The following is a 22,629-nucleotide window of genomic DNA, read 5'->3' on the forward strand; positions in this document are numbered from 1 at the left end:
TCCCCTTTGGTGTCTCGTCCTTGCAGAACCTCAGCGTGCCTTACTGGCCCATAGGCATCTCTCTCATGGACCTGTAACAAGAACTTCAGGGCTTTCTTTTCCTCCCCAGAACACAGAAGTGTTGCTCCCCTACAGCACCGCCCAGCATAGGACAACAAACGGCCCAGCATACACAGACCAAATGCTTGCTCTGGTCCTTGCCCCAAGATAACACTAGCACAACTGGCTAGGACATAAGAACATCAAATACTGTTGTGTATCTGCAATAGCAGCAATGTTCTTCTAGCAGAGGGAAAAGGATTTATACCTCAGCCTAGTGCTTCTACCAACATCTATTAACTCACTGATGCACAGACACACAAATCAAATGTTTAAAAGCATTCCAGGCTGTAGAAAATGCCTTTTTATGTCCAAGTATTGTCAGGATCCCTTTGGAGTGCCTCCGTGCTTTGAGAGAGGCTCTGCCAGCCGCAGGTGCTGCCTCCCAGCCCCGCAGCCAGGCCTGGGGAGCTCCTGTGGGACAGGCCATTCCTTACCACTAACCTGAAGTAAAGCCTGCACAGTACTTTTAAACCACACATAAGATTGCCCAAATGCCTTTCAGTGTGTTTTAATTTATAAAGTTAAAACAAATAAATTCTTTTCCTTTTCATTGGTATTAAATAGATCAAAATTAAATTCAGATTCAAACACATACAACTTCAGCTGATAAACAGTATTTAAAAAATCTTAGTAGGAAAGAAAGCCCGGTTTACGCATCAGAATATCATCCACTTTCTCTACACAAAAGTTAAAACACTTCATTAAAGGCAAGACATCTGCTTTTCTCCTTGCTCTCCTTCCCTCAGCCAGCTTTAAACAAGAAGGAAGAGACTTTTTCCCCTTAGAAAGCATGACAATTGAGTTACCGCATACCTTTTCACAACAAATTAAAAATATATGTTGTGGTTATAAGGATTACTTACCTGCATGCATTTTTGGAGGAATGCATTCTCTAACTGGCTGAACAAGATGAAGTACCATTCAATGAACAGGCACTCTCAGCGCTCATATGTAATACCATCATTTTAAAGGACTATCATCAACAGGAATTCTGGGCAGTCTGCAAATATCAAATAAGCTTGAGGTATTTCACTTGCCTAAACCTGAAATTTTTCAATCATGCTTTAATGTGCCTATATCTAGTTTGCTTTGGGAACCACCTGTTTGCTGAGGGGCAAGCCAATTCAATAAAAGCAGTGGCTCTACAGAACATCAAAGTTTGGCTGAGGAACAAATTCCAGTCTTGGCTTCTTAATTTTTTGAAGTCACATAAGACAGTTAATCTTCGATCAATCAATCTGATGCTCATTTCTACTGGTGCTCATCGCTTGCTCTCTCTGCCTTTCCAAGCAATTATACTCATAAGAAGGACTATATTTTTCAATAGATTATCATCTTCAAGTTGAAGGGCCAAGCCACTCCTAGTGAAGCTCTTCCAAAGCCAATTATAAGATTATAGTGGGAAAATTATTTTTGACAAGATACACTGTGTCCTTTTAAGCTTATTGGCATCAAGCACATCTCACACAACAGAAAGCCAAGAGAAGCAAGGCAAATCAGGCAATGAGCTACAGCAACTAGAATTCCCGGCCGAGGACATTAACAACCTCTACTCTGCTAGAGGAAACAATTAAAAAAACCTCCATACATAAGACATGTAACTTTATTCAACTGGAGGCATGAAAACTCAGAAAATCTAGTTCCCTACCTGCATCCTGCCAGCTAAAACCTTAGGGCAAGTGATATAAACCCAGCTAAAGATTTTACAGCTTTAGAAGATGATGGCTTCCATACTAAAGGATTGCCATGAGTCAAAAAACAAACAAACAAACAAAAAAAATCACACCTTCACCATACAACCAGTATATTTCTGCCTATCCTTTCAGATTAAAACCACCTCTCGACTAAAAACTTTGGTGACCAATTGAACAGTAGATCTAGTTAATATGAAAATAATTTTCTTCTCTCTTGTTTAAGTCAAGAGCAATGATACAGAACAAACCATCAAGAGACTTACATCCAAGTCAAAAACAAGCAAGGAAAAAGCTGGGATTTTAATAATTCTTAAAAATAATTTTCCTTCTTTTCAAGAACATACTGGATCAATTAAACATTACTCCAATTATCTTTCAGATATAATATCAGCCTAAGTCACAAGAAACTACAGAGATAGAATTCCAAGGATTTCTCTAAAAGCATGGTTAAATTCTTGTGCTGCAGTAGGAAAGAAAGATTTGGCTCAAAGAATCCCACTGTAGCCATCAATAGCATTACTATCTACTTCCCTTGAATATTTCTTTTCAGCTTCATAAAGCTAAACTAATCTTCAAATAAATGGAAAACTGTGCACTTAAAAGAAAAATCACATTCCATACTAGTAATAATTTAATGGAAGTTTAAAAATTCTCCATTTCCATTTTATACCCATATCTATGAAACACTACAGTGCCTCTTGCAGCACCTTAGAACAGCCCCAGACAGAGGTGTAAGGCAGGCAGCAAGAATAGCTTCATGCATACTCCCGGATAACAACCATTCTGCAGCAAAGCTGGGTCCCTGCTGAGAGCAACTGATTTTTCCTTCCCTCTTCTCCACAATCCCAGAAATGCAAAACGGTACTTCTAATCTGCATTTAGAAATTTCCATCCCAACTATCAAATACTTACAGTGTTTATAGCAGAAACTGCACTTTTATATATAAATATAAATTAGGCATATTTACACCTCAGCAGGACTCACGTACATTAATTTCAGGTCTATCTGCATTACTATAAGAAAAAGGAAATATGATGCTAATTTTCAGGAAAAGTAACATTTTAACAGCAGCTTTTTCACCCCCAGATGTTTCAAAGCTCTCCCCTTGGATTGCTTACTGAAAATAATGGACAACAAAAATAATTTCTGTACAGTTTTCAAAACACAATTCTCCAGGTCTCAATACCTATGCTGAAATATAAATGACACACTTCTACACCTGTATATGGTTCTCCAGGCAAGGTACAAAAGCGCACCTACAGGTAATTGGAGAAGAAAGCCTCCCCCCCTTTTACAAAATGTATTAAGCAAAAAAAAACCCCAAACAAACAAAACCCCAAAACCTATAGAAAAGTTTCTCACATCTCATAAGTACAAAGAAACAATATGCAAATTTGTACACATTTATGTTGAAACGCTGTCCATGTAAACAACCAAATGAAAAGTCACATACAAGCAGTTAAGACCGGAATTCATAACCTCCTTCACAGCAGCCACCACCTTCATCACGATTTAGTTTCCTTCCTCCAACCTGTTTTAAAACTTTTGGGGATAAGTCTTGGTGCAGCATGTTAGCACCCAAACATCTTGAGTATCAAAACCTCAACTTACTTCACACAAGCTTTTGTTTTGTTGTTTTGTTTTTGTTATTTTAACATATATATACACACACTTCACTTTGTGCTCTCCAAACAATTTCCCATTGTCGGTATGCAGAATTATAGCTAAGTCCCTGTTGCAAACCAGTTTTGACTGTGTCTCCAGGACTTTTAACTGTCTAATCTACCATCACATGAAAAGATTTGTAACTATCCAGTGTAAACACACTCCCTCTCAAGATACATGGATTAGTCAGTGTAACTATGGTGTTGAAGGCATTTGGCTGAAACACTCTTTCTTGACACACAAAGGGATGAAACAAATACACAACACGTATATGAGCAAAGGCAGCTCCCGTCTGCCCAGCTCCAATTAACTGCAAAATGGACCCAACTTATTTTTTGCTGAAATCTAGTTTCAAAGTGAGAGCTCACAGTCCTATGATGCACTTTATATACATTTCACCACTCTGTAAGTGAATGAAAAAGGAGTTGAACACATTTCTTCCCTACCCAACACGGAACAGCAATGAAGTTCTATTATTTCATAAGGCATATTCATCTTCAGTGAGAATCCAAGCACAAGCAAGAATTCTACCAAGTCGTGCGATCGTATAACTTCATCTTCATCTACCCAACGTCTTGAAATTCCAGGATCTCCCACTCTATTCCTTAGGTGGAATAATCCCTGTCACAGTGGGCATTTTTTATTTAACGCAACTAAAGAGCCGGGCTAAATAAAAAAGCCCTCAGCAGCTGGACCTCTGTATCTTTCAAAAAGAGGGACACACAAACGACCAACTTTTGCAGTTCTCTGGCTTTATCCCATAACCTGCCTTTTTACAATATCTATCTATATATAAATTAGAAAGAGATAAAGCCAATGATGAACTGCAGTGCTCATGAAAAAACTCCAGTCCATATTACACAGTCTCTTCTGATCGGAGATCACTGAGGTGTAAAGGTGAGAATCATCCAGCTGATAACAAAGTAGAAGAGGAAGATGGGGTACACAACAAGAGCTTTGCGGTTTGGAGGCTGACTGTCTGCCAGGAAAGCTGTAGATGCTGGTGAAAAAGAAAAATACTTGAAATGTGAGTAGCATAAAACTAAAAGTCTAAGATCCACTGCACATATTAACAATTTTGAACTAGGATCTGCATTACAATTATGCTGAAAGAGAAAACAGAGTAATCCATTGCTCAATACCAATGGTCTATAATCAGCAATTAAAACTTTATCATATAGAAAGATAAATGCTGATTAACATGCTGTAACAAGAGTCACACTTACAGATTAAGAATAGGAGAAATAATGCAAGGGCACCTGTATGAAATTAGCATTTTCTAATAGTATTTATAACATAGATCACAGCATACAATACCCAGTAGTCTCACATGGGTTTTAATATTAAATTATCATCCTTCTGCCGCAGGCAATTTGCATATGACCACGAAAATCAACAGGAGCACAGGCAGAGGCTGAATCTCTGCCAACACAAGGACTGGAAGAACTTTTTCTACAATACTTCAGCAGCCTAAGAAACACCTGAAACTACAATATCCATTGGCTTTACTCAACAGAATGCATGCAGATCTACCCCCTTAAGCATCACGCTACTCAATGTGCACAACAGCGTTATAACACAAAAAGGTACTCACCTAACGTTGACCAACCAAACATAGCTACTACTACAATAAGACGTATAATGAAGCTGACAGTTCCAGAACCTGCCAGCAGTACCAGCCTGCACACCAGCATCGCTACTGTCAGGGGCAGGACACAGTAACCCAGAACGCACAGGCTCTGAAAAAAGGATCTGGAAAGGAGAGACAGAAATGGGAAAGAAGTAGTCAAACCAAAGCATTGCAGAAACTCCATGCATGGGAGCATTTTAACTGCTACTAAATAAACCAGCACTCACATAGTTCCTCCAAGAAGCTTTGAGTTTAGTGTGATGACAACTGCACCAAACCAGATGATGACAAAGACCTCAGCAAACTGGGGCCCTCCATCGTCTTTACTATCTGCTGATCCACCCTGAAGCATCCTGTTGTAGGTAACAGATAAAAGCAGTCATTTGCAATCGATGATGGAGTTTTCATAGACTTGGAGTAGATGACGGAATAGGAACCCGAAACATTGATCTCCAGTTAGGCTGCAGACTGATCATTTTTCATCTGCTTGCTTATTTTTAGTAGTATCCTCAATTTTGTTGAGGAAAGGAAAATGGTTGTGGCTCAATTGAGGGGATTTCAGTCCATTTGTTTATTTGTCTTGAGGAGTTGTAAGCATGTTGAGGAGAACAAAACCATAGACAACAGGCTAAGAGATGCAAATTGAAGTACCACAAGTTTGGTAACCTCTCAAAGCAGGCAGTGTAGCGCATGATAAAACACAAAAGCTTTAAGAAAAGTTTGTAGTAACTATAGGACACAAGCAACACAAAGCCTGGAAAAGTGAGCATGCATTGGTTTGAATATTTGAATTACATTGTCTACTTCTGCTAAAGCTTTGTCAACATTTTACTGAATGGTTTCTGTACATTAAGTACACAGGTGTGCCTCAATTAGCAGATAGATCTGACCAACGTTTCCACCCTACCTCAGGCAGATCTGCACACATATGCTCCAGTGAAGCACCAGAAACTCTGGGAAGCCACCATCATCTCCCATCTATGAACTACTATAACAGCCTCTCTTTTTCCACCTCCAGGATACGTAGCACATACACTGCAGCTCTTAGACAAAGGTTTTGGCCTGCAGGTTAGGGTGAAAGTTGGCCAAACGCATTAGACTCAAGGGCAACATGAATCGGGATACCTTTCAGTAAAACCATTCTTAAGACAGGGGACTAGGAAGAGTTCACCCTTAAATCCTAAATGTAAAACCAGAAGGTCCTAATGGGCTTGAAGTGTCAGAAACAGCATATTAGAACACCCTCCGGCAAGCACCTCCCCATCCTGTTGCTGATGTCCTGTGCTGATGGGCTTCTTTTCACCTGTGGCTCCTTGCTAGGCAGGGTTCCTTGTTATGCAGAGTTCATTGTTAAGCAGAACTTGCCCCAACACAATGTTTGAGACATTAACTCTTTCAGTCTCTCACAATTTTATATGAAAATCTAAACAGGCAGTTTGCAGAAGACCAGAGAAGGATCAGATGAACTTGATCTCAACACATGTAGTCAGAAATTTTTAATTTCTCGTTTCTCCACCGTAAAAGACTATAAAATCCCAAATCCACCCACTATAAGTACTTACAGTGCAAGCGAGACGCAAAGCACCAAAGGGCCCCACAGATCCCCTGCAGGTAAAGGAAAAAATAAAATCATAAATATCATAGAAGGATGCTCTGCTTCATTTTCCCCGAGAGTAATAAAGCACTCTTTTCCAACTCCCAATGTATCATTTTGCATATTATGCTTCCTTATAATTTTCTTACTTAGCATCTTACATGCCATATTCTATAATATAATCCATTCAAAGCCTGCCAGGTGCTAAAGCTACCTGCTGTACATATGCCAGCACATGTTCCACTTTTAAAGAGCTTTGGTAACATTCTAATTTTTCATGTTTGCTATTCAGCATTCTACAACAACAGAAAGAACATGGAACAGGCAGTTCTGAATCCCTGTCCCACTGAACTCTTCCTTTTCCCATGTAGGCAAAGTCTGTTGGCAAAATATCCTTTCAAGATTTTGAAAATCTTCTTGTACGTACAGTCTCTCAGGAGCGCACTACTCTTCTTCGGATACATGACATGGACAAATTTCTTCCCAACAGCCTTCAGATCTCTCATCTGAAATAAAGAAGCAACACTTTATCCTTTCATAAAAATTACAGTTCACAACTAAAAGCAGTAAGAGAGAAGTAAAGGAGTATCGATGGTAAATCAAGGTAGGATCCAACCCAAAAATTTCTGTAGCATCTTCTGCAACAAACAACACCTACTTTTTCTACATTCCTTAACAACCACAATGTTTTATCCTTTAATAACACCCAATTAAGAACAACAATTTGCTCCTCAAGGAAAAGAAAATTAATGAAAAATCTTATTAGCTGGGACAGTTTTCTTCCAAGGTTCATCTGAGGCCTTTACCCTTGCAAAGATTTTGAGATCATAGAGAAACTCTGGGGCTGTAATTCAAATATTTTTTGACCCATAAAAATTCATTTTACATAGCTAGTTCCGATGAAGTACAAGTCAAGCAAAAATACAGTTTTTGTATAGCAGTCTTCCAAAGATATTGGCAAAACACATGTTTTACCATAGACAGGGGCACAGACTCACAATAGTGTCCCTAACAGGCTCATCCAGTGTGGAGTAGTCTTCATCAGGAGAGCGAGATCCGACAGGAACAGTAATCTCCCCTTCCACTGGAATATCTTCAGATATTGACACATCTGCGAGACCTGCAAACTAGAAGTTTTTTTAAAACCTTGAGAAAAAGAGAAATACAAGCCAGCTCATACTCATTTCAGATGTTTTTCAGCTGGGTTTAGGATGAAAACAGCTGCTTAGAATTCAAAGATACAACACTTAATAATACGGTCAACAACAGACCCCAGCTATTGCCTGATTGATTTAAACAGCTCACAGTCTAAAGAGATGAGTAGATAAGTATAAGCAAAGCATTTCCGTTTTCTTCAGTAACTCCCGATAACCTGCTTTCTGTTCTCTGATAAGATAGCAACAACTAAAGGAAGTGAAAAGCTTGTTTGTGTGTTTCAAGTAGCGTAACACTTGATAGCTGTCCAACCGCACCAACGCGCCCGAGTACCCTGTCCTTCACGGGCTCCGTGGGGAAACAACTCGTAAGAAACCGTACGGAGATCTACAGCCCGAGCTCAAAGTCAAGGCTGTTGAGCGCCGAACGTCAACAAAACTGATTTCCTCCACCCAAGCGGAAAGCTAAAGCACTCGAGCTCCCACAGACGGGAGCAAACAGAAAACAGCCCGACCAGTTCTACAGTCAACTCCAGGGCAGCCGGGACAGGCAGCAAGCAGCAGGGAGGGAGGGAGCGGCAGGAGGCCGACGGCTCCCTCTCCCTGCCCCTGCCCTCCGCGCCAGCCAGCGGCCGCCATGGCCTCCCAGCCCCCCCGCTGCCGCCTGCTCCCCCCGCCCCTGAGCGGCAGCCTGCCCCAGCTTCGCCGACGGAGGAGCGAGAAGCCCGCGGCCCCCCGCGCTCAGGAGACACCGTGGACTCCCGCCCGCTCCCGCCGCCCCACTCACCAACGGCCCACCGACGCCGCTCCCCTCCGCCGCCGCCATCTTGGCTGCCCAGGCGACGTGGAGCGGGCGCGCTTGCGTCATCAAGGCGCGCGGCGGCCGCCGCTCGCGTCGCGCGCCGCCAGGGCGTCCGTGGCAACGCGGGCGGGCCGCCTCCCTCCCTCCCTCCCCGTTCCGCCCCGCCGGCAGGGGGCGCCCTCGGTCGCCAGGCCTCGCTGAAGTGCAGTACCCCCCTCCGCGGCAGCGCGGGCCCGGCCCCGCTCCGGGGGACGGTGAGGGAGGCGGCGCAGGGGCGCCCGCCCGGCCCGGCCCGGCTTCCCCCACCCTGCCGTGACGGGGCCGAAGCTCGGAGCGTCGAAGGAGGCAACAGCCCCGAAGCGCGGTGCTGGAAATGAGCTGAAAACCGCCTTCTGATGGCCGCCGAGGGCGCTCGGAAGCCGATCCCTCTCCGCTGACCCGGGCTCCCCGTGGCAGAGGCAGGCCCGTCGCCCCCCGCTCCGGCCGGCCGGGGAGAACCCCAGGGGCATTCGTTAACGTTAACGAAGCAGCCACCGGGGAGGCAGTCGGCGCAGAGAGCCCCGGAGCTCACCGTCACCCGGCCTCCGGAGCGGAGCCCGAGTGGCGGCCAACGGTGAACAGCAGTTACCGGGGAGAACGGCGAGGGACCGGCCCGCCCCGGCGGCCGGGCGCTGCCAGCACAGCTGCGGTAACTCCGCCGCCGGTTTTGTCCACGGCACCCGCCTGACCGAGAGCCCCGGGGCGGTGGGAGGGGGGTTCGCCGGGGGTCCTGCCCGCCGAACTACAAGTCCCGGCAGCGGCGGGGGCGGCCGGAAGCGGGGGTCGCCTCCGCCGAGGGCCCGGGTCGCCGCGGGGCCGGCCCCGGGCGGGCAGCGGCGGAGGTTGGGGACGCACACGGACACCGGCGGGGCGGTGCAGGCCCCGCCCGAGGCTGCCGGGGGCGGTGCCCGCCGGGGCGGCGGCATGGCCGCGGCGCGGAGCGGCCGGGGCGGGGGGAAGGCGCCGTAGCCGCGCCCGGCAGCGGAGAGGAGCGTCCGCCGGGGAGCCATGGGGCACCCGCCGCTGGAGTTCAGCGACTGCTACCTGGACAGCCCCGACTTCCGAGAGCGGCTGAAGTGCTACGAGCAGGAGCTGGAGCGGACCAACAAGTTCATCAAGGAGGTGATCAAGGACGGCAACGCGCTCATCGCCGCCATACGGGGTGAGCGGGGCGGGGGCCTCCAGCCCTGGGCGGGAGCGGGAAGGGGCCGGGGGCCCGGGTCCTGCCCTTCGCCGCCGGCGCGGTGGCCCGGGGATGGGGCCTCTCCGCGGCTGCCCCGGCTGCGGCGGAGCAGCCGGTGCCTCTCCGCCCCGCGGCCGGACGGGATCTCTCCTTCTCGAACGCGTTTCTGGAAGCCCACCTTCGGCTTGGCTCCCACGGAGCCTCCTGTGCCCGCACCCCGTCACCGGCATCGCTCCGGGGTGGGCCGGCAGGCCACGGGCAGCGAACTCCGGCTCCCGCCGCGCCTGGGCATCCGTCCGGAGCCGGCCCTGCGTGGGGACGGGTCGGACTCCCGTGGTCGGGGCGAGCCGGGCTGACAGCGCCGGCGTCGCAGGGCCAGCCGCTGCTGAGCCGGTTGAGCTCTCCCAGGCGCCGCCAGTTTCATCTGAGGAGAATAATTTACCGTTTGGGGAAGGTGCTGGATGATTTTGCTTCACCAGAGAACGGGTGGAGCCTGGCCGGGGCAGCACGGGTCGCCTCATCACCCAGCCAGGCTTCCCTGGGGTGGCCCGCTGTGAGAATGAGGGCTCCGACCAGTAATAGTCTTTAGTCCTGCTTTTGTCGTGGGCGTTTTATTCTTTTTTTTTTTAACGACGATGAGAATTTTTTCTGATCAGATGTCGATTTTGGTGCTGACTTTAAGGGAGTCACTCGTTCAGAAGTACTGAGACCTTCAGAGTACCCAGACCAGGTTGTGTCATCCAAAACCATTAAGTCCAACGTGTTTAACGCTTTACTGACCTTCTGTCTGCTTAGAATTTTTTTTTTTCCTCCCAGAGCTGTACATACACTTTCCCTGTGTCGTCGCTCATGTCTTCTCTGCTTTTACAAATGTGCATTAAAATATGGCCAAAAGTGTATGACGGCACAGCCGCTACGAGTGCTGCACTTGCGTCAGGCCAAGTGAAGATGAATAAAAAAATCAGTGGGGCAGGCTCTGATCATACACCGTTTTTCTTGCCAGCTGGTTGGTTTTTAGTTGGTATTAATAGGTTTAGCTGCTGCCCTTTTGTTAAGAATAATTCAGAGCTTCCTTGTTATCAAGGCCATGGCTGGAATAGCCTGTGTTTGCCCATGTGGAAAACAGCGAAGACAAAAGCTAGTATGACTGAAACAGCAGACGTCACAGGGCTGTAAGACCCTAAAACATACTACAGAAAAACCTCAAATCTCTGCTCAGTCTGGGGGCGGGAGAGAACCAAAATGAAAGACAAAGGGATTTTAACAAGCCTGCTTGTTAATGTAAATACTTTGCTTTTTCTTCATTGCTTTGATCAAAACTGTTTCCCTTTTTAATGTTCGTAAATGCTAATGCTGCAGTCGGAGTAGGGATGTGAGGGGATTTTGCTGGGTCAGCAGACCCATCCCAGTGAGACTGGCCAAGGAGGAAGGGAAGAAGTAGAAGGAAATTGAATACACCCAGACAGCACAGACAACCCCCCCGGAACTGAGGAAACCCTAAATTTCTTGCCTGAAATGTTGTGGGGGTGGTTTTGTGCTATCTTCTTTTTTAAGAGTGCAGCTGAACCAGCAGGCAGAGGGGTGGCCTGGCAGAGCAGGCTGCTGGGCATGGCCGGGGAGGGTGCTGGGGCCGCTACCCGCCTGGCCTTCGGTCGGCTCCTGGGGACTCGCCCCCTCCCGTTTAGTTAACAGACAGCTTTAGAAAAAATTCTAGGCCTTCCTCTCTGAATCTTGTCTCTATGGTGTGGATAGGAATTTGGGGCTACTTGCTGCCCATTGCCTAAACACCTTGGGCTTATGGCTGGTAAATCCTGCTCCTCCGACCTGCTTGGTCGGTGACAGTGATGGCTGACGATTCATTTCTGCCCCTTGGCAGTGCTGTGGGATGGATCTGTCCCTCAGCAACTGGCAAGCAAAGGTGATGATAGTCTCACCAGGAGAGAGAGTGAGATTTCTTCGTCAAGGGTAGAGGGTTAATTACAATGATTGTTCTGACTGGACCTGTCTGTTATCTGTCCAGAGGTCCTGTCCTCCCGCCTTACCCTTTTAATGGGTAAGACACCCTCTTGATTAAACCTTTGGCCAAACTGTTCCAAGGCAGTGACTCGCTGCACTGAGTACAGACCTCTGGTGACTCTACAGATGTATATATTGTCTGCATGTTTGCTGATTAATTAATGAATAAACTTCAACATGAGATTTAAAGCAAATCAATCCCCCGTTTTGCTCAGACTTGTAGAAACGTCAAACACCTGCTGTCTCCAGCTGGCGGGCTCTTCAGCCTGACATGGTGATGGAAACTGCCGAACAAAAGATTCGGGTGCAGCACAGTCTGTCTGGTTACAAACACATGCATCCACATGAATCACGCAAGCGCAGCGATGCTCATGCAGACTACCAAGAAAAGAAGTGCAGTTCCCCATTGCGGGAAAATAGGGTCTGCTGAGCTTTATGTGATCTGCTGTAAACACAGTCCACACAGACTTAAAAATCTGAGACTGCTCAAAGTTGTCTTTTATTTTCTGTTTGCCAAGTAACGGGAAGAAAAAGTGAGCGTGACTTTACATAGAGTTCTGCAGGACCTTCAGTTTGTGTGCTGGGTGAGCTGGGTGGTTTTGAGTTGTCTGTGATATGAGGAGCGCATATGTTGTTCTTTTCTTGGTTGCTGGCAGTGTTCTTGTTGAAAGTGTCCAGCCAGTTAAGGTTGTCTCAGCCTACCTGCTGGGTAGTAAAATATTAGAAGTGTTCTAGCAGAGTTTCTAGAAGCCAAAAATTAAAAAACCCCACTTGGTATCACTTTATTATGTCAGCAGCACAAGCTAGGCATCCAATGTCTAGTAAGTGCTACTTCAGTGACTTCTATTTGGAGATTTTTGGATGTCTTTTGGCTTTTCTGTAGCCCTTTTACTGGTAGATTAATTCACTATAATCGTATTTGTAGCAAATAATATGTGCACTTGAGTGCAAATTTTTTAAACAAGTCATTAAAGAACCATGGAATTGTAAATGTGTAATATTAAATGCTTCCAGTGGCATGTGTCTAGCTGGTAGGTGCACTGTTTTAATTAAATGGGTTGTTTGTTTTACAAATGCACGTACTCCCTTCCATTTCCCAGTTTTAAACACATCCGTGGTGATCATCAGTGATGGTGAGTGGTGAATCACTGCGAGTGTGACCTGGCTGTGATGTACCACGGGGAACAGTTTTAAGGCAACCACGTCTTTACTCCAGACTTGTTTACTGGTGTTTATACCCAGCGGTCTCGAGGCTTGCTGTGTCCCAGGCCGTTCCTCAGAGGAGAATTCCTGTTGATCTGGATGAAGTGTCTTTTAATTGCCTTCCCTAAGTGGTTCCCACGTGTGGCATGCATGTGCGGTGCAGGTGCCTGGCGCTTTCTCAAGGAGATGAGTGAAGGCTTGGGGGGACCCTGCTCATGGGTGCCCACCTGCTAATCCTTGAGAGGAGGAGAGGCGAATCCCCCCCACTTCCCATGGATGATGCCATGGCATGGAGTTCTGCTGGGGGTTGTCCCTGCCAGGGAGTCTGGCCACCAAGCCAGAACTGCCGCTCCTGATCTCCCAGATGGGGAGACAAGGGTAGTGGGGGCACGTGGTAGGGAGACATGGGCCTTGGGGAAGAAATTTATGCGCTTCCGAGCTGCCGCTCCTCTGCAGGAGTCTGATGACTTCAGCTTCCCTTCACATTTCTAATGAAAAGCTGAACTTCTCTTCCCGTTCGTTCCCTTCCTTTCCTCATCCCAGGGAGAGGCTGGAGCCGCGGGGTAAGTGCTTTCCCAGGCAGCAGGGCTTCCCCGCCTCTTGCTCCTCTGCAGGGAGAAGCAGGAGGGAGTGCTCTGCCCGGCACAGTTGTTCAGGGGCCAGCACTGGAAACCATCCCTGGAAAGCCCTGCCTCTGTTAGGTTTGTGGTGGGGCAGAGCCAGGAGCAGCTCCTGCAAGGGTTAGCTCCGGGTGGGGAGCGGGCTGAAGGAGGGCTTCCAGCAGCAGCCATGACTTGTCCTGCTCCAAAGCACGTGCATCAGAGGAGGCTTGTCTGGGGGCTGCAGAAAGCCGCTCCCCAGCTGCCGGAGCCCACATGAACGAATGGGAAGGTGTGTGCTCCAAGTGGTAGTCATGCTATCCTGCTCTGCGGAGGAGGGAGGCAGCAAGGGGGAACGTCAGCTCCCCTTGGTCTGCTGCGTGCCTCAGTTTCCCTTTCTGCAGAGCAGGTAGTGCTCTGGGGCTTTGTCTGAAGAGGGGGGCTGTTACTGAAATGAGGGGTGCACTCCAGTGCTTTAAACTCCCCTTTCCTCTCAAGGGATTAAGAGAAACTGGTTCCACCCCAACCCTCCCGACTCTGACATGTTACCAGCTGAAATAAAGTACTGCGGGTAAAACCCTCCCGAGTGCTGTGCAGCTCCCCATGTCCTGATGTGGGTCCTTGTGCAATTACAGTCACACAGTTGCTGCCTTTAAGTGTGGTTTTTTTCTCTTGCTGACTGTCAAACCCCCAACGGTTGACTATGCGTGGGACACCGTAAGATGACTAAGTACAAGGTTGCATCAAATGAGAAATTAAACTGACTAAAGCAGAGAAAAATATTGTTCATTTGTAATAATCTTGGGCGTGAAAGTCAGTGATAGCAAATAAGTTACTTTGACACAGAAATGTGAGTTATTTTTGTTGCAAAGTTGGCTGCATCCCTTCTTTTTCGTGCCAGGACTATGCAGAGTCGCTGGCAGTGCCAAGTGGTGATGCTGGTCCCATACGTTGTGCTGGCAGTGCTGAAGCCTGCCCGTGCCCTGGCTCTGGCCGGGGAGGGAGAGGGGCTGGGAGGTTAGCCTTCCTCCCCGGGGCTGGGGTGGCTGGCCGGCCTCTTCGCCTGTATCGCGGTTCCTTGGCACTCCGTAAGCCAGGGCTGCTCCAGGGCTGCTTCGCTCGCCACTGAAAGCCACGCTCAGTACTCCTCGCTGGCCCCCATGGAAACCGCAAGGTCTGCCTTGCTGGGAGTGTGCCGGACTGGCGTCCGTCCGTCGAGCTGGCCGGGGCCCGGCGTGGGCACTGGGGAGCCAGCCCCAGCAGCAGCTTGTTTGTGTCCCCGAGCTCGTAGCCCCGTGCCGTGGTGGCCAGCACTGGCGTCACAGACAAGGCTTGCTGCATGCTCGAGGCCACAAGCAAGGGCGTCAGAAGTAGGTGACTGTGTAGCATCATAGCTGTTGTAAGAATGGCTTCCTTGCAGCATTTTCTTTCTGTGGCTCAATAAGTTGTTTTTTTTTTTTTTGGAATCTCTCCTGCTCGCTGCACTCAGCTGTGTGTGTGGTAATGCAAAACCATCTATTTCCCCCTGGTCTTTGATCTTCTCTCGCAATTATATATCAAATGGAGTTTGAGAAATGTCAGGTTCAGGCTCTTTCTATTAATATACGAGTGCTGTGATGGTGTAAACTGTCCTTTGAAGCTGGAAGAGCTTTGAGTTCTCATGCAAATGTTGCATACGTGGTTTTGAACTTGATTTCTGTACTGCATAAAGCTTTGCAGATTGCCTCTGACTTCACATGTCAATTAACCAGCCTCCCCAGGCAGTGCAAGCGTTTTATCCTGGAAGGGTAACATTATAAAGGAACGTGTAGAGGCGTCTATGTCAGCAAAGCACGCGGCACTCTGTAACAAAAGGGACTGGGTGGGCTTTTCCCGAGAATGGGGTTGAATGGGGGACTCAGGGAAGGTCCTGCCATCATCCTCTTCCCTGCAGGTCCGGCACCGCAGCACTATGTGTGGGGACTCGCTTGTCGGCTCAGGGGACTCTGCAGTCCTCAGCGTGGCAGGCCTGTTCTTGACAAGTTTCTGTGCTGTAGTTGGAGGTGGTGCTTGAGGGTTTAGTGCTTTGGAGTGTAGAAAGCAGAGTGTCGACAGAACGCAGTATTTCAGTTAGATTAAAGCAGCCCTGGAGTGGCCTGTCTGCCTGGTTCCTGCAGAAACCCCATGTGCTGGTTCATGTAAAGTCTATAGAGACAAAGGCTTGAATCTGTTATTACAGTATGTTACAGCCAGATACCAGTTTTTGCCTATGTCCGAACAAACCTAAAGCTCCTCTGGAAAAGGGAGAAGAGGAACGAGTCTGTCCCACATGTGTCCTTCTGCTGGCGCAGGAAAGGGTGCAGCTTTCCAGGCAAACATTAGCTCTGCGCTCCCGGCATTAAAAATATCCTGTCCCACAAAGACAGCTTAGTTGTGAGCCGGCATATGGCACATTAATGAAGATGTGCATAGAAATCGTCCGTGTGGATGCACAGAGGCCTTCTGTCTCATGGAAAGCCGCTCGTTAAACTGCCCAGTATAACCAGAGGAATCTGGAGTCCAAACAAGACTCGTGGTAGCTGTTTCTCTGATGCCACTGGCTAGGCAAGCGTGAAGAGGCTGCTCATGTGCCCGGGTCAGTAATACAGCTGCTGCTGAATGGATCTGACTTCTTAAAAATTGGTCTGTCCTCTTCTTTCTCCTCCAGTTGTATCCTTGTGCTTTCCTGATGCTGCGCCCCAGGAACAGTCAGTACCTGAGCCTGGACTTGAATGGATGCAGGATCAGACCCTGTACCAGTAAGCACAGCTCTCAGGACAAAGAATTGGCCCAGGCTGGGTATAATCAGCTGAGCAATGTCTTGGTGGCCTCATTAGCTTGGCCAATCTCTTGCAAGTCCCTGCATTTGGAGACGGTGTTCGTCATTACACCAGCTTAGGGGGAACCTCAGTCTGGAGCTGCATTTGGAGCAAGCGACTGAACACGCCTGCCTGGAGCAGGGATGAGTTCAGCCAGGTATCAGCCCTGCTGCCTCGTCAGTCACCTTCCAAATGAAGGATGTTGGGGAAAGCACCGCAGAGAGGAAACACAGACACAGATCTGTTGGTTGTCCCCTGAGGTTTCCCAGTGAAGTGTCACTGAAGTCTTTTTGTTTCACTGTGGACTTGGTTTTTCACCTGTGCTGGTGGCACTGGCAGGAACTGCCTTGGGCTGACTCTTCAGAAGGTGATGGGTCACTGCTGAAGTGACACCTTCCCCCTTTCTCCTGGAGTACATTACACCACAGCAGCTAGTGTTAAGCCGTTTCTGGGCTTTAGCAGGGGAAAAATGACTTGCTGGAAAATACATCACTCTCCTCGAGCAGTAATGTATTCTCCTTGTACTTGTCTGCTCCTTGCTGGTCTTCTCCAACTTTCATGCAGTAAGGGCTCCAGCCTGGTCAGGCACTCACTGAAGCATGCAGCAAATTCTTTCCTTGCTTGCTTGGTTGCTGCAGCCACTGCTTTCCTACAGTTATCCTAATTCTTACAGGAGGATTCTCAGAAGTGCAAGGAGTTACTACCGATAACTTTTAAAATTTTCTCCTAACTTCTCATGTCTGCTTGTCTGAAGAGACATCAGACCTATACCCAGCTTAAAAACAATCAATCAGTTGCATTAGGGTGATGTTGTATAGGCCTAGACACCTCCTAGACCTAAACCAATTACACTCAGTAAGTTAAATACATTGAGGACATGCTAATTTGGCCAGGAACCAGGATCCTCTGCAAAAGAGAACCATGCAGTAGTAGAATGAAAATGTCGTCTTAAGGATTTGGAGACCTACGTGCTCCTGAGTATCGCTGTGCTACAGTGCTGCAAACTGTGGTTTGCACCATCTTATGGCAAAGCTGATAGTAGGAACACCTGGAAGCAGTTCACACAGAGACATTGGGAGGCCTTGGGTAGAAAAACTCTGTGTATGTGTGTGTATATCTGTACGTGGGAGAGACCACAATATTCTGCAGTACTGGTAACATGTAATACCATTTACAGAAGCGATTCTGGAATTACTCTGGCATCATTGACCTAGTAGGATGTGTGTAACGATATCCACCAAACATGACTCCTTCCACTGGAAAAAAATCGCATCAGCTTTTTTTCCTCTGTGGATCTGTGTCTTTGCCTTTGAGTGTGAGTTCAAATTCCCCATCCCCTGCAGCAGCTCCGAAGCAATGCTCAACTTGCAAGAGAAGTTTCTGTGTCTGTACGTCAATGCAGCGGACTTCAGCTCACGTGCTGCCGGTGCCGCTCTCCCTGGTGAGCATCCGCACTCTGCAGGCATCCTCAGGACAGGTAGGAAGAGGGGAGTCTCTTTGCAGCCGCAGACAATCAAGCAGCTTGTTTTCCTGGGCTGTAGGCACTGTGCACAGAATCTAGGGCCTCAAGTTGGTGCAAATCTAAAACAGACATGCTTTAACCAGAAACTAAAAAACAATAGGAAAAAAAAGAAAAAGAACAAAAAACCCTTCCAAAAAGCCAACCCTCCCCCAACCACCAAAGCCATATCTTCAGATGCAGGCAGGAAAAATGAGGAGCGTGCACAGTATCTGCCTACTCTGGTTGCGAGGCCTATCTTACCCCTTGTTTCGGGGCTCGTTGATGTGTGTTTGTTCGATTTTGCTCCAGGCTGGAGCAACTTGCTCGTCCTGCACGTTGGCGCTGTCGTGTTTGCTTTGCCCTGTGGCTGACGCGCCGGGCTCGGCAGGAGGGCTGTGTGGCTGCACGCTGGTGGCTCCGTGGGCACAGGGAGTCCCCAGGCAGCCTCGCTCCCCTCCCCATGGCTGCTGGCCCTGGGAGCCAGGTCTGCCCTCCCAGCTGGCTCAGTGGGAGACCCCAACCTTCTCCCCAGGAACTGCTGGCTTCTGCTGATTACAGCTGCTCCGTCCATGTCCTCGTCACCCGCACAAGGGGTGCCCAGGGCTTGGTTTGCTGATAGGAAGCTCAGGGCAGGAATAACGGCCGGGGTCCATTCCTGCCCCTCGCCAGCCTCTGCTGCAGCAGCACCGTGCACCAGCCCTCTCCGTGCCAGTGCAGGGGCTGGTGAACGGGCTGTGGAACAGCCCTGGTCCAGCTTAAAACAAAACCAACATGCAGTATTTTGTGATGGCTTTTTCCAGCCCGATCAGCGCCCCAATACGCTTCCCCAGAACTCGCCTGCCTACGCTGGCACAAAGGGCTAGGGCAAGAGGTTAAGTCATTTTCATGCGTTTAAGTATATTGTTTCTTCTGCCATGGATAAGACACTCAGACAGCTTTTCATCCATCTTCTGTTGCCTTTCCTGGCTCCTTCCCTGGGAGGATGTGGGTGTTATCCATGTTTTGTAATGTGTCTGACAGCCCACGGGCTTGCAGCAGCACTGCTGCTGACCAGAGTTTCCTCTTGAGTCACTGTGTGAAGACTCAGCTTTTCTGGCTTTTTTCTTGAGAAATTTTTGGAATATTTTATTTATTAATTCTGTTGGTAGCACACTGGTAACTACAGATATGGCATCCCGTGTTTGTCCACAAGCTTTTCACGGGTGGCTTCTGTCCTGCTGTGTGCCAGCCTGGCTTCATGGAGCGGCAACGGTGGCCCCACTCGTTTGTGCCGCCGCTTGCAGCCAGAAACCTCCCCGCGGCACGGTCCTGGCCGTGCTGCTCCTTGACCCTGTGCTGCATTGTACCTGCCTAGAGAACATGGCTCTAGCACTGATCTCTGGCCGCCCAGCTGTGGATTCGGTCTGCAAGGAGGAGCTGAAGTGCAGAGGGAGGAGAGGGGTGAGAGCGTGCCGTGGATGCTGGACTGTGGCGTTGCCGAAGCGGTAACTGCACTGCCGAAGTAGTATCTTTGCTGCCGGGAGCATTGCCCTTCAGCACTGGCTATCAGAAGTATGGGGTTTCTGTGCAGTTTGAAGAAATGTGAGGTTTATGGAAAAAAAGGACAAACTTCTCTCCTGCGAACAAGCAATGCTATTTCACAGATGTTGAACATGCCAAAATGAAAGCTCCTTTGAAACTGCTGGTGAAATTCAGCAGGTGGCAGTTGTTTTTCTTACTAAGCTTTAAACAGATCTTTCAAACATGTAAACCTTCTGTTTGAGCTTCTGATACATATGAAGAAAAAAACTTTTGAAAATGTGTCATTTTTGTTTTGGTGATGGTGGACTTTTCTGCATTGGCTTTTGTTTTGCCTTGCAGACTCCTTGCTGCTGTTGGCTGAGCTTCTCTTTCAGGAGCAGCGGTCCCCACGTTATGCTGGCTTTTCCTTTCTGGGGCACATTCAAACACTGTCTTTGTGGCTGGTGTCCTTTTTTTTGTCACCAAATTCTCCATGCAGGTGACTGTGCAGTCACGAGTTGTTCAAATGACGATAAGAGCAGCTGAGTAGCCTGAGATAAAGTTTATAAATACAAGTAAAGCCTGGAATTCAGGTTGCTTTCTGCAGTCTGTTCTCTCTCCTTTTTTTTTATTCTGTTCCTCCAGCCTAGACTGATTGTGAAGTGCTGAGGCTAGATATTTTTAAAACAAGAGTAACTTTATTAATCTTCCTAAACCCCGTAGCTGTGAAGATGGAGAACAAGGGACATGACCTGTTCCTGTGCCATCAAATGATGAACTAGGGACCTGCAGGGCATCGGGGGACCCTCTGTGGCAGAGACACAGAGCCAGACCCCCCAGTCCTCATGGGATGTGGGGCTTGCAGAGGTGCCCAGAGGTGGGGTAGCTCTCGGCGAAGCCCACCTAATGGTGGTCCGCAGAGCGGGTGGGTACCAGCTGTCCCAGTGCTGGTCGGGTTGAGGGTGCCCAGCAGGCTCCCAGGTGGTGCCGGCTGGCGCGGGACCGGCCATGTCCATGCTGGCAGCGGCCCCCGGCCCTGGAGCAGGAGGGATGTGTGTTCCTCCCCACACTGAACCACTTCAAATCGCTCATAAGCTGCTCGAGAGTCTTCCCCTTGTGCCGCGTGTGACTCATCTGGCCTTCTGCCTGGCCCTCTCTGCGCCCTTATCGAAGGAAACTCTGAAATCATCGCGTGCCGGGGGAGCGAGCCACTGGCTCCGCTCGCTTGCTGAAGCCGCCTGCAAAAGCGCTTGGTTTTTACTTGCCTTGCCCCTGCCTGGGAAGGGTGGCTGCTGGAAAGCTGAAATGAGATGCATCTGATGGCTCTGCAGATCATAAGATATCTCTGTGGGGATTGCTAATGCTCTGCCCCGGATAAGAGTCTGTTGTTTTCGTGTTTGTTTTCCCTGTGTTCGTACTGCTTGTACAGCAGGGAGCCGCGGCTCTTGGAGCACACCCTCTCCTGCCGCTTACGCCAAAGCAGCTGTGCCAAAAGCTTGCTCGGCTGCTCTTGGAGCCGGCGAGCTCCGGGTGGCCTGAAGCGCCGCGAGGATTTCTGCAGCCCTGCCCCGTCCTTGCCGACCAGCCGCTTTGCATGAGGTTCTCTTGATGCCCCCCGGGAGGTAGGCTGCTCAGCCTCTCCTCAACAGCTCACTCCTCCCGAGGGAGGAGAAAATTCAATGGCTTTCCACGGCTCAGCTTTCTGGTTTTCTTATTTTTCATGGAGTCTGTCCTTTTTTCAACACCCATAAGCCCTGTCCCCAGGATTGCAGAAGGATGTTAGAAAAGGCGGCTGGCCTCCATGAGATCGTGATATAAAACGGTACATAAATAGGTGCAGCAGATAGAGCCACCTGCTAACCTCACCCTACTTCCACCTGGCCACCTGCTTGAATCATGGCCCCGGTCCCCACAGAGATGCCCAGCTGCCGTGCCCACGGCTCGCCTGGCCCTGCCGTCCCCGCGCCTGTCGGCGTGCTCGGCACGCTCTGCTGCAGGGGGCAGGCGGTCGCAGTCGGCAGCCTCTGCCTTTAAAGTTTGGAAGGAAAGGACCCATGTGCTGCTGCCCGCTGAGCCCTCCCGTAACGGGTTTGGGAGCTGCTGACCGCCCCAGCACAGGAACGCCAACACCACCTTCGTCTGCGACGCTGGTGCCTGCGGAGCTGGACAGCGTTCCCCTCATGCTATGGCTCTCGGCAGGCTCACCTTCGTTCGCTTGAGTTTAGTACGCTCCAGGGCAGTGCTGAGCAATTCGCTGTTGTAGTGAGGGTTGGATTTAGATAGACACTAGGTGGTCTGAAATTCAGGCAGATGTAGCAGCAGCCAGCCGCTGTGGTTGGGTTTTGGTCCATGGTGGACCAAAGGGCTGCAGCGGCATTTCCTCCTCAGTCAATCTTCTCTGCATCTGCGACCCTTTGAGCATTTGCTCAAAAAATAGTTATTCCTGTGGGAGCTCGTCTGAGTGACTAAACTGAGTCTTACATTGGAAACATGCTGCGTGGCACTCATTTGTGTCAGCGAGTTGCAGAGCCTGACCGTGGTCTGTGTCACCCCTGTCCTGGAGCTGTGCCGAGCACGGTGCTTGCAGGCATCGCTTCCTGGCACCCTTGGGTGCTGTGGTCAAGCGGTCTTTGTGAAACGTGTTTTCCTGTGCATCACCTTAACTCAATCAGAATACAAAAAATAGTAATTTCCTAAATGGTCAGGCTTTGTCGGGAGCTGAATTGCCAACGAAGGAATTCCTCTTGTGAGAGTTTGGGGTGAAATAACGTATGAGACAGGCTGAATGCAGCCACGCTGCTGGCAGAAGGGTGTTTGCCAGCCCCTTTGGTCTTGTGGGGTGGTGGGAGCTCTTCTTGAAGGCAACTTGTCTGTAAACCTGGGGTTCAAATTAATGGAGAAAACTTGGTCATATCCCCTCTGATATACTGGATGTCATGACATACATGATTGAGATAAATCATAGTTGTAGTACTTCTTAAGATGAATTTCAACACTTTTGCTGATTTCTAAGACTGCTAATCTTTTTTTAACTTCCATTTTGGTTATCCACGTGTTCTGGGCTGTCTGCCTCCTGTCTTTTTCCAGTTTCGCTGAAGGAACTCCTCCA

The 22,629-nt window shown here is 48.9% G+C and overlaps 3 protein-coding genes across 6 annotated transcripts in view; 1 reads left to right on the top strand and 2 right to left on the bottom strand.

Annotated features, from left to right (window-relative positions):
• Positions 1–6,689, bottom strand: part of STARD8 (StAR related lipid transfer domain containing 8) — an 89,713-nt gene extending 83,024 nt beyond the window's left edge. The window contains exon 1 of the mRNA XM_075054084.1: positions 6,655–6,689. The gene's annotated coding sequence lies outside the window, so the exon portion shown is untranslated. The remainder of the gene's footprint in view (positions 1–6,654) is intronic.
• On the bottom strand, positions 524–8,736 carry YIPF6 (Yip1 domain family member 6). 2 transcript variants are annotated; one of them, XM_075054098.1, is made up of 7 exons: positions 8,628–8,657; positions 7,662–7,813; positions 7,114–7,192; positions 6,655–6,697; positions 5,320–5,445; positions 5,057–5,214; positions 524–4,462 (listed from the first exon to the last, which is right to left on the bottom strand). In XM_075054098.1, the coding sequence occupies exons 2-7, from the start codon at positions 7,662–7,664 to the stop codon at positions 4,344–4,346; spliced, it is 528 nt and encodes a 175-aa protein (XP_074910199.1). In that variant the 5' UTR covers positions 7,665–7,813; positions 8,628–8,657; the 3' UTR covers positions 524–4,343. The 2 variants fall into 2 exon arrangements, with proteins under 2 accessions (XP_074910199.1, XP_074910198.1); XM_075054097.1 differs by having other exon boundaries at positions 525–4,462; positions 7,685–7,813; positions 8,628–8,736.
• A 745-nt stretch (positions 8,737–9,481) lies between these two features.
• The window catches only part of OPHN1 (oligophrenin 1), a 76,023-nt gene continuing 62,875 nt past the window's right edge, over positions 9,482–22,629 (top strand). For 2 of the 3 annotated variants that reach the window (XR_012653977.1, XM_075054092.1), the window contains exon 1: positions 9,486–9,843. Coding sequence is in view for 2 of the 3 variants with exons in the window: in XM_075054092.1 (XP_074910193.1) it covers positions 9,690–9,843 (154 nt within the window). In the remaining variant the exon portion in view is untranslated. Of the gene's footprint in view, positions 9,844–22,629 lie in introns of all 3 variants that reach the window. The other variant, XM_075054094.1, reaches the window with a different exon arrangement.

This window comes from Buteo buteo, chromosome 22, assembly GCF_964188355.1.
Source record: "Buteo buteo chromosome 22, bButBut1.hap1.1, whole genome shotgun sequence".
NCBI classification, from domain to species: domain Eukaryota; kingdom Metazoa; phylum Chordata; class Aves; order Accipitriformes; family Accipitridae; genus Buteo; species Buteo buteo.